The sequence below is a fragment of the Aythya ferina genome (genome assembly GCF_964211825.1).
Source record: "Aythya ferina genome assembly, chromosome: 17".
Classification (NCBI taxonomy): Eukaryota; Metazoa; Chordata; class Aves; order Anseriformes; family Anatidae; genus Aythya; species Aythya ferina.
The window spans coordinates 1,846,763-1,859,816 of record NC_140316.1 but is presented as its reverse complement, the minus strand read 5'-3'; the positions used below and the strand labels follow the sequence as shown (position 1 = coordinate 1,859,816).

General features: G+C 43.1%; 1 protein-coding gene across 6 annotated transcripts in view; it reads left to right on the top strand.

The window, feature by feature from the left end:
* TMEM132D (transmembrane protein 132D) overlaps positions 1-13,054 on the top strand; it is a 271,842-nt gene that overhangs the window by 246,601 nt on the left and 12,187 nt on the right. For 5 of the 6 annotated variants that reach the window (XM_084491634.1, XM_084491636.1, XM_084491638.1 and 2 more), the window contains 2 exons: positions 10,831-11,036; positions 12,181-12,454. In XM_084491634.1, coding sequence (XP_084347760.1) covers positions 10,831-11,036; positions 12,181-12,454 — 480 coding nt within the window. The remainder of the gene's footprint in view (positions 1-10,830; positions 11,037-12,180; positions 12,455-13,054) is intronic. The other variant, XM_084491637.1, reaches the window with a different exon arrangement.

Below are 13,054 nucleotides of genomic sequence, written 5' to 3'. Positions count from 1 at the left end.
TATTGCAGAGTTTGAGACAATCTAATCCCTACATCTGCCTATGTGATTACACTGCATGGGTGTATGGGTATCACCCCAAAAGGAAAAGTTACCATGGCTACTGAAACCATAAGAAGCCATGAAGGTGGGAGCAGCATGTGTGCCAGTAACACAAGCAAGGTGCTCCCACAGGTAAGTGCAAGGGAGCACCTGCCTCCAGACCTGCCCAGGCAGAGGCAATGCTCTGGTTTTGGATAATAGGGCACTGTGGTAGAAGAACCCTGGGATTTTGGGATTCATTTCTTGGCTGGGTCACAAACATTCTGTGAAGCCTTAGGCATGTGATTTGATCTCTGTGTGATTTAGCTCTTTGCAACATTCTGATTCAAACAGCAAATACAATTCTCTTCTCTTGCTTTAGATGGATATCATAAGAGCTCTAGGAATGGAACATCACTGTCTGGGCATTGGGAGTCTCACTCCCAATTTAACATACTGAGTCATACTGAGTGAGACTCCCATTAACATACTGAAGTGCTGCTTCAGTATGTTAATGAAACATTTTTAAGAGGCGGAAGCGTTTGGATTTGAAGACTGTCAGAGGGAAATGACCTACAGTTTGCAGATACCACTCCTCACTGAGGAATAATCTGTTGCAAAACCACAGCAAAGCAAGATGTGGGATCCTCAAAGTGGTGGATGCTGGTGAGAATCCCTGATGCACTCTGCCTGCATAAGGAGAACTCAGAGAGTTGTTCATTTGTGACTAACCAGGGCCTTTAGTGGGTATGAAAAAGAAGTTGCCCCAATTAGGAAAGACTCCGTGAGCAGCTGGTGTTACAGACCAGCTGCGCTACCAGCACATCTCCCTCCTGAGACAAGGACAAGGCTTGGTCTCTGGGGGAGGACAAGTCCACAGCTTGCTGCAGTAAGTAGGGGCATCTGTGGAGGCTGCTCTCTCCCTGGGTGGCACAGATGAAGCACATTTTTCTTGTAAGTCTTCTTACAAGGACCTTTTCCTTTTATATAGAACAAACAGCATGTGCATAAACTGTTTCTTTTAGCTTTGATCTTCCAGCCATATTTTTGTTGTTTTAGCAGCCAACTAAGAATGACACACTGTTGTCACAAGAGAGCATAAAACACATACCTGGTAAATTCATCCTAATATAGATTTGTTGTTTAATATAGTGGAAAGAAGTGTAACATCAATAAGTATTATGGTAGCCAATAGATGTATTTTTGGCCTTTTGTGAATTAAAGAAATACAGGAAAAAAAAATGCCTTCAGCTGAATTGCATGCAATTACCTTCAGAACAGAAAGAAGTTGTCAGAAATTGTAGTTTCCTAAAGAATGAGGAGAGCATAAAATATCCTGGATATGACAATTCAATGCTTTGTACACCTAGTTTTACTTTTGTGATAATTACAGACAAAATCAGAGTTGCTGACTGCAGTTTAATGCTGCTGTTTGTTCAGTTTCACAGCCTGGGCTTAAAATCCATGTGCCAGTGTGCTGCCAGGAGTGCTCCAGCCCAGCGTGCTGGGAGAGCTGGGCAGCAGTGGGACTGCTCCTTCACCTGCCCTTTTTGCATTTGGGGAGGTTCAGCATCTCATAAGCTCCTTCAGCTGCTGTGGGAGAACACATAAGCAATTTGAAATACTTTACCCTCCCTCTATGTTCTGTCAGATCTGTACTGCACGCAGCTCTGCCCATTTTCCTCTCAGCTGCTCCCAAAGGTCTCACAGAGGATACAAGAAGCCCATACAATGGGCTATTTCAGGCTGTGTGTGTCTTGATTACCTTTCTCTCCAGAGTGTTGCCTCACTGACTTGATCTGACAAATCTAGAAGACTGACCATCCCCTTTACAGCGTGGTTTTGTTTCAGTGTTCAGTCTGTCCAGTTTATCACGTTCATTGGCTCTGCTTCACTTGGAATTCAGGTATTTCTTACCCAACCAAGCAGCATGTGCACCTCCTTCCTTTTAACGAGTGTGAAGCAAACTTGTTCTATTGTCGGTACTCTTTAAGCTTTATAGGAAGGAGGGGAGAGATGGCATTTTCAGCTCAGTAACAAAGAGCCTGGGGTACCCGATGTGTTTATCATACTTTTCCTTCTTTGCTCAGATGACTGCAGAGAGTGACACAGAGCACATGTGGTTTTCAGATCAGGAGAGGAATAGGAAGATGGAACTTAATTAACATAAGCAAGAAAGTGTTGTCACATTCATTACTAACAATTGTGGCTTCTGAAATAGAAAGCATGAGGTGGTGTGTTGAGCCCAGCAGCGCTGGCTGGTCGTCAGACAGTACTTGTCTGTCTAAAGTGCTTCTACGTGACAGCGCCGACATTCCTGTGTCCCACTGAGGCAGAGGAGCAGGCGCTGAAGCCGTTTCATTCTCTTGCTTATCCTGTGCTGGCAGGATCACTGGTCTCTGAATATCAAGAACAGCAGGTGGGCAGGAAGTCATCAGCTTCCTTTTCCAGCTAGAAAGCAGGAATTGCAACATAGCCAACAGCAAATGAGGGATGGCCAGAGCAGCCAAAGGAGAGGAGAACAGCAGGAGTGAATGAAGCTATTTGATTTCTCATTGCTTTGCCTGCTTGCCAGGGACATAGTTTCACCCTATGCCACATCCCGCAGAACTGTGTCATGCCTTCGGGTAGCTGTGATTGCTGTTTCCTGGTGCAGGTGGAAAAAGTGAAGGGCTGTTCTCAGAACTACGAATAATTTTTAAGCAACAGAAAGTTGTACTTGTGTAACCCTATCACCTGAGCTCTTTCTTGTTTCTTATAAATTAAGCTTTGCAAAATCCTTGTAAAACAAGGGAAGAGCATTCCACATTTTACAAATGTATCACAGGGAGATCAAAGCCCAGATTCTTAAAGAGATTTAACCACCAAACTCCCCTGAGTTCAATGGGAGTAAAGACTTCAATATCCTTGAGAGTATGGGTCTCAATAAATTATACATACCTATCTAGTAGGTGTGTAATGAAGTTAGAAATTAATCCCAGACTTCCAGAAAGGTTGTCCTGTGCCTTTACATTCCTTCCTGCAAAAGAGAATAGCACTTTTAATTTCTCTAAAGGTACTCCAGATTCTGTGAAGTGATTGGATTTTTATTGAGCAGAGTTTCCTTGTGTTGGTTTTGTTGTGATTTGTGGCCACAGCTGATTACAGCTTATTGAATAAAATTTTACAGAATATGTTCTGTCAGAATTTGTAATTTTGTAAAACAGCTTCATGAAATTATGCTAATTTTTCTAGAATTTCATCTCTGAAAGAAAAAAAAAAAAAAAAAAGAAAGAAAAGGATGATAGCAGGTTCCTGTTGTGTCAAAGAAATATCTTGTTTTGACATTTCCAAACTGAAATGTTTTGATTTTCCACTTTAAAATAACTTTTTTCTTGATCTTATGGTATTTTTACATAATTTTAATCATTTGAAATTGAAATGAAACTGAATTTCATGACCCAAAAATGAAACCAAATGTAGGTGTCTTGAAAAGCCCTCCTGAAATGAAGCTCACGTGCTCCAGGCAGCTCTAGCACCAGCCTTGTGGAAAGGGGACCACTCGACACCAGGAACACAGCAGCCCACATCCCTCCTGGGCACCGTGGCTCAGTGGGGACAAGGAAGAAGCTCTTGCCAGGCTGCAGATAGCCCATAGGCATGTACTGCATCATAGTGAGGATGGTGTGTGAGGGTCTCAGTAATGTGTCCATAAATGACTGCGTGTCACCAGCTCTTCTCTCACCGCGTCCTTGAAAAATATAAGTCTGTGTGAATCCACTGCATAAAGATATATCTGGCTGCTCTTAGCCCTGGAAATGGGTGCGAAGTCAACACTGGAGGGAAAAAACTACCAAGAATATATACTCCAAGTCTTGATTTAGAAAAATGAAAGGTGATTCCCCAGGAGACATTTTTAATGAGGGTATTTTAAGTTTGTTACACCAACACACTGCTAATGTTATGTCAGATCCATAGCATTCACAAAAGAAGTATTAAACTTGGACATTTGCCCAGAATTGTGAGACCTTTTAAAATGTGTTATTGCATATTTCACTCAGGTATATTTTGCTGAGGATAATATTTGCCACGAAGTTACAGAACAAACTAAAAATTTCTTAGAAATAAATTGGCATCAGAGTTCTTTTCAGCGATAACACCTATAATGTGCTCCAGGTAGATGAGTGTAGTAAAAAAAGTAAAATAAAATAAGATAAATATGAGAGACATTCTTCAGTTGCACATGTCTCTGCTAATATCTATCTGTTGTTGAACTTTCTCTGAAGCATTGTCAGCTATGTCTGCAACACGATGCTACAGAGATGCATGGCAGGAAACAAGCTCTTAGGACCCTTAGAAACTAAGGAAGATATCTGGGTAAAAAAGCAGATACAATTGTGTATCACAGCATTTTTTGGTGTCATGCTGCAATAGGAAAACCACTGCAGAAAAGTGGGCACTTGGAAGGTGTGGACCTTCAAAGGTCAGCACACCCTCTGTTCCTCTGTTTTTTCTGCATCTGTTGAGTTGAGACGTGTCTCTTGGCACCTCCTCTAAAGAGACAAAATGTCTCTGCACAAAACGGGGACCAGATAAAAAGGAATGATGAGATATGAAGCCGTTTGAACACAACTTGAAATTTACCAGCTTTGAAAGGTTATTTCCAGATTTTGGTAGGTATTTCAGTTAACCACAGTCAAAATTTTAAATATTTAAAATTAAGAAGACCTTCTGCAGTGCAAATCCCCTCAAATGGGGATGGTGTTACAGTGGTGCGAGAGTTAAAACCAGGATGGAATCAACTAGTTAGAGTTCAAACCAAGTCATTCTTCTGTGGGCAGCTGTGGCGTAGCCCAGCTTGGGAAATTAACCACGTGAAAACTGCAAGTCCCTGGCTACTGGTGGGACAGGAAGAGCAGCCCTGAACTCAGTGTGATAGCTGTTTGCCATTCCTGGCTCTTTTTGGGGGAGGGAGGGAGGGAAGCTTTCTCTGCAACACAGAGGTGCTGTAATTATTTCTCAAGAGTGACTGTTCTGTGGTTGATCCTAATTCCAGCAACATCCAGAGCAGTTAACAGGTCTGCTGCTGCCACTGGATCTGTGGATGCTGATTTCTTAACCTCTGGGTCCATTCAAAATCCCAGACTAGGATAGTTCCCATCTCTAGACATACAGTAAGCTTAGGGCAGATCTAGCCCCTGTGCTGCTTCTTCATTATATTTAACTCTGCATTGCGTAATTTCAGGCTGGAGTCAGTTATCACAGTAACGAACCGCACTTCAACACCGCAGGTTAAGCGTGGGTGATTAAAGGTGACTCCGTCTCCCTTGAGTCATTCCTAAGTGACTTATAGAGCTAATAATGGCCTCATCCTTTTGTACTTTGGTACACAGCTTGTGTTCTGGAGTCTTTTATAGCTCAAATGAGCTGCTTTGCTTATTTATTTCCCTCCTCATTCATTTTTAATGGTTATAAGAGGTTCCCCATTCTTCTTCTGACAGCAATGATTTAGGCAGGACACATTAACATAACTTACGTCACTAAATAACACCATTTATGCTGGTAGACCAAGGCAAATGTGTGCAGTGCTAAATCAGAAGAGATCCCATGAGCTTGCCAAGGTGGCAGGGCTGTGCTTGAAGTGTATATTAGAAATGGAGAGTGCTTGCATGGAGGAAGGATCACTTGCAGAAAAGGGCTGAGGACAGAGTCCCAGCGTGTTTCCAAAACACAGATTCTATGTGGAAATATCAGAGACTTGCTTTCCTAATTGGCCACCCTTGAAATGGCTAAACCAGGACTGCTCTAGATACATTTTATATTCAAAGACTTATTAGCTGTGACTTTGTAAAAGTTCCAACAGAATTACTGTAGCAGAAAAGCAGTTTCCTGTAAGGATTTTACTGTTATCCCGTGGGAATTTACTAACGATAATGAGGTGGGGGAAGAATGTTACAGTTATTTCTGAGCTAACAGTAAAATACTGGGTATATCTTCTGGGAGTTGGGATGTATATTTCTCTTTTCCCTTAATTTTTTTGATTCTGCTTAGCCCAAACATCACATGGAGTATATGGGATGGAAGGAATAGCCAGCCACACAAATTCATATCTACCAGAGACCACAGACACCTGCAAAAGGGTAATGGGAAGAGCAGTGAAGTGCTTTTAGGAAAGGGATGGGATCAATGTTCACTGGAGAACTGGATGCAGGAGGCCAGCGTGCTAGGGGTGATGTGTGATTTCTGAGAGATCTTATTGCTGCTTTCCATGTTTTTCCCAGGCTGGCTGCAGTCCTTTTTCAAAGGCTTCAAAGGGCTTAGTGTTTTCTTCCACAGATAGTCTATCAAACTGTGAAATTAAGATAAATTAATCAAATCTGATTTGCTGGAAAATCAGAAAATCAGGGAAATCTGATTTTCTCAACATCCAACTTGCCAGAAGCCATGTGGATGGTACGTACATGGCACACTTACGGATATAATTCCTAATCCTGTGCTATACTGGCAATGAGGGACCTCTGACCTCTGCTGCCCTGGCACAAAGGGATTAGATGTGTGTGTGCTCAGAGGAAGCTGTCAATTCACTAAGAAAAAGAGGTAGAGCCACAGGAGCCCAGTGAAACCCAAAGCACTTTTATATCCTACCAAGTTCAAACCCAAAAAAAGCCATTCATACCCCAGATCCTTCAAGAGATAAAGATCCTCATTTATTGAGAGTGTTGGTGGAGCATCTTGTGAGTACAGCTGCCCTTAATTAATGGAAGGCAGCTCAGCGTAGTTGTGTGAAAAGCTCCCATGACACAAAGCCCTGAAAGGCTTTAGCAAGGGAGCACAGCACCAGAAGTATTTAATAGCATTATAATGTCCTTGTATTATAGTGGCCACAACACACAGAGTTGTGTTCCAGCACTACATTAGCAGTAAAACAAAATCTACTCCTTCTCTCTCAAGTCCTTTTCACCTTTCCTGAAAACTGGAGTTGCCACCCCTGGGAGGTCGAAGCTGAAAGGCAGGAGGGAAGGAAAAGGACTTATGGGTAGGAGTCCCAATATTTTGGAAACAAAACACATTGCTTTTTCCCAAGTCACCCACCTTGCTCCAACCCTATTGCATTTTTTAATGTCTTTAGTAGTTTTCTGAAATCTATCTGTTTGGGGACAGACACTGGCAGCTGATCTGTCTGTTTGGGGATGGCTGGGAGTTAAAAGCTGTTTATGTGAATTAACACTGAAGAAAGGGAGCTGCTTGACAGACCGAGGGATTGAAAGCCATTCCAGATTGAATGGAGACAAGCAGGCTCAAAAAGGCAGTAGCAGCAGAAGCTCCCCTGGGCTGCCCCCATTGACACCACTGTGGAGAAGCCTGTGGGTGTGTGGGGAGACCTGGGGGCTCCCGCAGCCTGTGTCAGCCCCGGGGACTGCCTGGAGGTTGCCAGCTGCTGAGCTGCATTTGGCGGCTCTTTGCTTATCATGTGCATATTTGTCCTGCAGAGCCTCAGCTGAGCCCCATCCAAGTTGTTTCACAAAATATTCACTCTTTTCCAACAGGCAGCTTAGAAAACTCAGTCTCAAAAGAGACAGAAGCTCGATGTTTCTTCCTTCTCTACATCTTTTTTACTCTTTCTCTTGTGCTGGAAGATGAATGGTTTGGATGTGTCTGCAATAACACAGGCATGGCTAATCCGCCTTTCTATTGATGACCCGTTTCTGAATGTCCTGGCCTGATTTATTAAAATGTACTGTATTTTGCACCATGTTTTGATGTTGCTCTGTTAGGACTGCATGCAAACTGCAGCAGAACAGTGATGCTTATTCATTCAAACAGTGAAGGGCTGGCTGGGAACTGAATGAGCTCATAGTTGTTGCTGTCTTCACTTAAAGAAAGGGAACCAGGAACAAGCGAGTATCCCAAGCCTAGTCATTTTTTCCTTGACCATCTGTTTGTTTTGCAAATCATAATCTTGAGAGCACAAGGTCATGGTATTTCTTGAATCACTCATATAGCAGGTTTTTATGGCTGGATTCTTTTCTTTAACTCTCCCTCTCTCTTTAATAACCCCTGATAAAGTTGAAACTGAAGTCTCTGCCTGCCAAGTATTCTTTCTGTTGCTATTGCTTGAGCATTAATGAATCTAAAATCTGAGAGCCTGATTCCCATCTCTTACCAGAGTAATGCAGTAGTTATCTGTATTGCCTGGGAGAGTCTCAGCCTTGTTCCAGCCCCTGTTTGCTGAACTGCTCTTCACACACACACAGGCCAACGAAAACAACAGCCAAATCCCACCTGTGCAGTGCAGGAATGCTTCAAAAGCCACTGCTCAAGCAGAGAGGCTCTACCCAGCAGGAGGATGCTTGGCAGGTCGCCTGCCCTGGTGCAAGAGGTCTGCTGAGGAGTGGGGCTGTGCTGTGCTCTGCAGAAGACACTGTGGTGGTTGGGAAGCATCCCTCAGCTGGTATTTCTGTGCTGCAAGGCACAGACATTTACCTCTTCCCTTAAATCATTAGGAAATGGTTTCAGTCCTAGGTTCAGTCACCCATGGGGACAGCCTAATGCATTAATTAGCTAAGATGCACAAATACGAGGTGTTGCTAGCTGGAAGCAGCAGTGGTGGGGAAGGCACTGGAAGCTATTACCTGGTCCCATGCCCTACCAAAGAAAATCCTTGTCTTCAGGCCATTCACTTGTAAGTGTTGCCCAGCCCGCAGTCCACAAAGGCAAGTGAAAGACCTGAGGGCAATCAGCCCTCAGGCTGACTGTTTTCCTCGGGGCCACCTTGTTTTCTGCTTTGATCTGCTGCCTCTCAGGTGGAAATCACCACTTTGAGACTTTGCCCAGTTTCTCTTCTCGCCAATATCCCAGAGAAAAGAAGGAAGGTAGAAAGCAGCAGACAGAGCTTGTTAGCACACAGGAGACTTGCCTGGTTTGAGAGCAGCATTTAAAATACAAAAAGGCAACAGGGATAAGTGCAGTGCCAGTAAGGAATAGAAGTTTTTCACTTACAACAATAAGGTAACATGGGGTGAGAAAAGGAGCAGATGTACCCGGCACTGCCTGAAGGGCTTCTGACTTCCTGCCTGTCGGATGGCCTATTAGATGTTGCAGGTGGGAAGCAGCTCTTGCCCGGGGAGTGTGACGCGTGCCTTCTGCAGGGATGCAGAGACAGTGTCTGCTCTCTTGCTCCTGCCCAGGCACACTGCTCCCAGAAGGAGAATGTGCTCATGCCTCCAGCCTTTCTTATAGACATTTTTGCAGGCTCACCTGAAACTTTTCTCAGAGTTTTGCAATGTCTTACCCTCCCCAGCTCAGCCAGGTTGGATCAGCATTATGATGATATTATTGTGCCAGTGGCTCATGCTCAGCCGGAGCTGGGACTCCCTTTTGCTCAGGTGCCTGCTGTGAGGCCCTGTCCTTATGGTACATTCCCTCATGCTTTGAGGCTTTTGTGGCAGCAACTGGTTTTGCTGTATAGCACAGTGAGACTGGATCTAGATAGGAGCTTTTAAGAACTCCTGTAAAACATGCTAATGTGAGAATATCCCTAAAAACATAATCCTGGCTGTAAATAAATTTGATGTTTTCCTGCTGAAACCAATGGCAATGATAAGATTTTGACCTAAAAACAGCCCATGCTTGCAAGGGAGACATTGCTAGTGTCATGATAACCTTTTTTTGGTACATTACCTAGGCTCAGATAAGCAAGGATGGAAATGGATTTGCTATGGAACTGTCTGAAAGGGGGTTGTTGTTTAAAGATAATAATATTAGGAATACAAATTATTCCACAAAAGCTGGTGATATTTAAATACGATTTAAATTCATTTAGCATTTAAACAGAAAAGTAGAAAATGGCATTAAATTCAGATGAGGATGAGACTATGCATCTTGGAGTCCAAAATATTAAATACATGCACAGAATGGGATAGATGGCCTTACTGGTAATGGATTGTGAAGAGTTCAGGATTTTAATAGAGCATTCCTTCAGATCATCAGCATGGTAAAGTGGTAGTTAATAAATTATTCGATGTGTACATTCACTCATATATTTTAACTAGCTGTAATGAACAGGTACTGTCAGCTCATCTAGGTGCTTGCAATAGCCACTAAATTGCTTGAATGAGATTTAGTAACTCTCAGCAACATTGATGTCCAGAGCTGCAGGTAATAAATAAAGTGACATCACGACTAGCTTGAACAGAACATTGTATAAGACCTTTGTGAGGCTTGTAGTGGAAATGAAGCTCTTCGGCCCCAGTGAACATCACTGGGCATCAGAGAACCCCTTCCCAGTGATTAGGATTAGGCTGATGTGACCAGCCCATGCTTTGGCACCAGCAGTGGGACTCCTGAAGAACCAGTTTGGGGTTGACAAGAGATCAACTGCTTCCTGCTGAATTAGATGTACAGGCAGTTACCGACCTGTTCCTCCCCACGTGCAAGTGATACTCCTTGGGCTGCTCACAAAGTAGAAGAGGAGGATAGGACAGTCTGTCTGAGCTCTGTGGAAAAGAGGGAAATCCTCTCAGTGCCATTATACTAGGACTATCCTAGTGTGGAGTGGGAATTAAGGACAGAAAAAAGCTGTTCTTTTATCTTAGATTATAATGGAAATGTTTATAGCAGGAAAAAGCCTACCTGTTAAAATGATGCCAAATTATACAGGCTATTAAGGGTACACCAGGCATCTTTCTTGTTATTCCTAGTTGTCCTCTGAACTTGGAGCTAGTTTAAACCTATATCCTTTCTCTTCTTCCCACTCACTTACTCAGCATGTAGTGTACTTTATAATTTCTGAAGACACTCATTAATTTTTTTCTCTTTCTCCTTTTTTTTCAGGTTTCTGACAGATGTGACTATGTCTTTGTCAACGGAAAGGAAATGAAAGGCAAAGTGAATGTCATAGTTAATTTTACTTACCAGCATCTGAGTGCCCCTTTAGAAATGACAGTCTGGGTTCCTCGTCTCCCGCTGCAGATAGAGGTCTCTGACACAGAACTAAATCAGATCAAGGGATGGAGAGTCCCCATCATCTCTAATAAGAGGTAGGTTTCATTAGAGGATGTTCATTCTGGGTTGTGCACTTGCCAAAGACCTGTCAGGGCCAGTGGATCTGAACATGCTTATTTGGCCTTAATGCAATTCCGGTGTGAATTTGAAGGTGACCAGACATTTATTCAATAGGCTTCTGCACTGGACTTACGAGGGAAATGAAGCTGCAGGTTGCACAAGCCTACGTTGGAAATCAATTTCCCTTTATAGTGCTAGTGAATGAGACAAAAAGAGACAGTTGGCCATGTACAGCAGGGTCAGCCATGGGGCAGCAGAAGACACCACCAAGGAGCAGCTCTGCCAAGACCAGCCGGTCTCCAGCCTGGTTCACAGGTCCTGCCAGATAATTTTTTCATTTTAATGGCACCATTGGTGCTTGCTTGTTTCATATTAGTGCTGTAGGATCCAATGACACTGATGAGAGTCCCAAAGTCATGACACTGCTAGAGTAGGGCTTTAAGGATAACTGTCTGCACCCACAAGTCAGTGGTATGTGAGGACAGGACAGAGAATGCATGTAGGCAGATCTAGACTTCGTATTAGTTGTCAGTGTTATTAAGAACCAGAAGAACAAATGGATAAAGTAGACACTTGCTATTCTCTCCTACCTATGAAGACATCATTTATTACCAGGTTTCTGTTAGTAGCAGAGCAGAGAGATGGGCATTTTGGTGGCAACATGATTTCAACCTGTATGTCATACATAAAGAGATGTGTAAGTATGTATGACAGAGATTTCCATGGCAACACCAAGATGTTTATGGGAAGATCCAGCATGAAAAAAGTGCAGGTGTCCTGAAAGTAAGGACTTAACATTGGGAATCATGTGAGAGAGCTTTGTGGAGGACAAGGTAGCAGTGAAGCTAGCAAGCCAGTTGGTGATTTTAGCAGCTGTTTTGGAGACCCAGGTAGCCTGAAGGCCTCAGTTACAAGCAAGTGAAATGAGGTTAAAGTGGGGTTAAAATTACCTGAGTGATTTCAGAAATGCACTGACAGAAACGGCAACAGAACAATCGAAGGGGCAACAGATCTTTTTTCCACCATCCAGGCTGCAGACTTCTGCCAGCAATAGCTCTTCTGTTGCAAACTCTCCTAGCACCAATTTCTGTTAATTTTTGACTTCTGGTGTTCTACCAGACCAGCCAGGGACAGTGATGATGAAGAAGAGGATGAACGGAAGGGAAGAGGATGCACCCTTCAGTACCAACATGCGATGGTACGAGTGCTCACGCAGTTTGTAGCTGAAGCCTCGGACCCCGGGGGCCAGCTGAGCTACTTACTGGGTTCTGACTGGCAGATTGACATCACTGACCTGGTGAGTGACTTCATGCAGGTGGAGGAGCCAAGAATTGCTAAGCTACAGGACGGACAGGTTTTGATTGGACAGGAGCTTGGAATGACGACAATTCAGGTAGGAAAATGTCATTAATCACTCCCTTTCCTCCATTAACCCACAACTTCAGGAACCAAGGTATTGATCAGGTGTATAGCAGCTTCTTGCATTAGCAACAGAAGTTGGAGCCACAAATTTCTCAATGGAGCACAAAGAAAAAGATTATTCCAGTGACACCACAAAGTAGAAAACAAGTTAACAAGCACAAGTAAAAAAAAAAAAAAAAAAAAAGTACTCATCATTCCAAATTGTTAAACCAGGAAATAACAAATAACAACCACAATTGTCAACAACACAATTTGTCAGGTTTGGAGAAATGGAATTAGAGATTATGACTTTCTGCAAAATCTCTAGATTTTTTAAATGACTTTCCAAAGCTCTGAGATTTATAATGATTCCACAAGTGCACATAAACCTTTGGGAAGAAAGATCCAAGGCAAAAAGGCTGAGTGCAAGTTATATTTAAGGAATACCTCTTATAAAGTGCTTTAAAAATGCTCTGTACCATATATCATAGAATCATAGAATATCCTGAGTTGGAAGGGACCCTTAAGGATCATCAAGTCCAACTCTTGACACCGCACAGGTCTACCCAAAAGTTCAGACCATGTGCCTAAG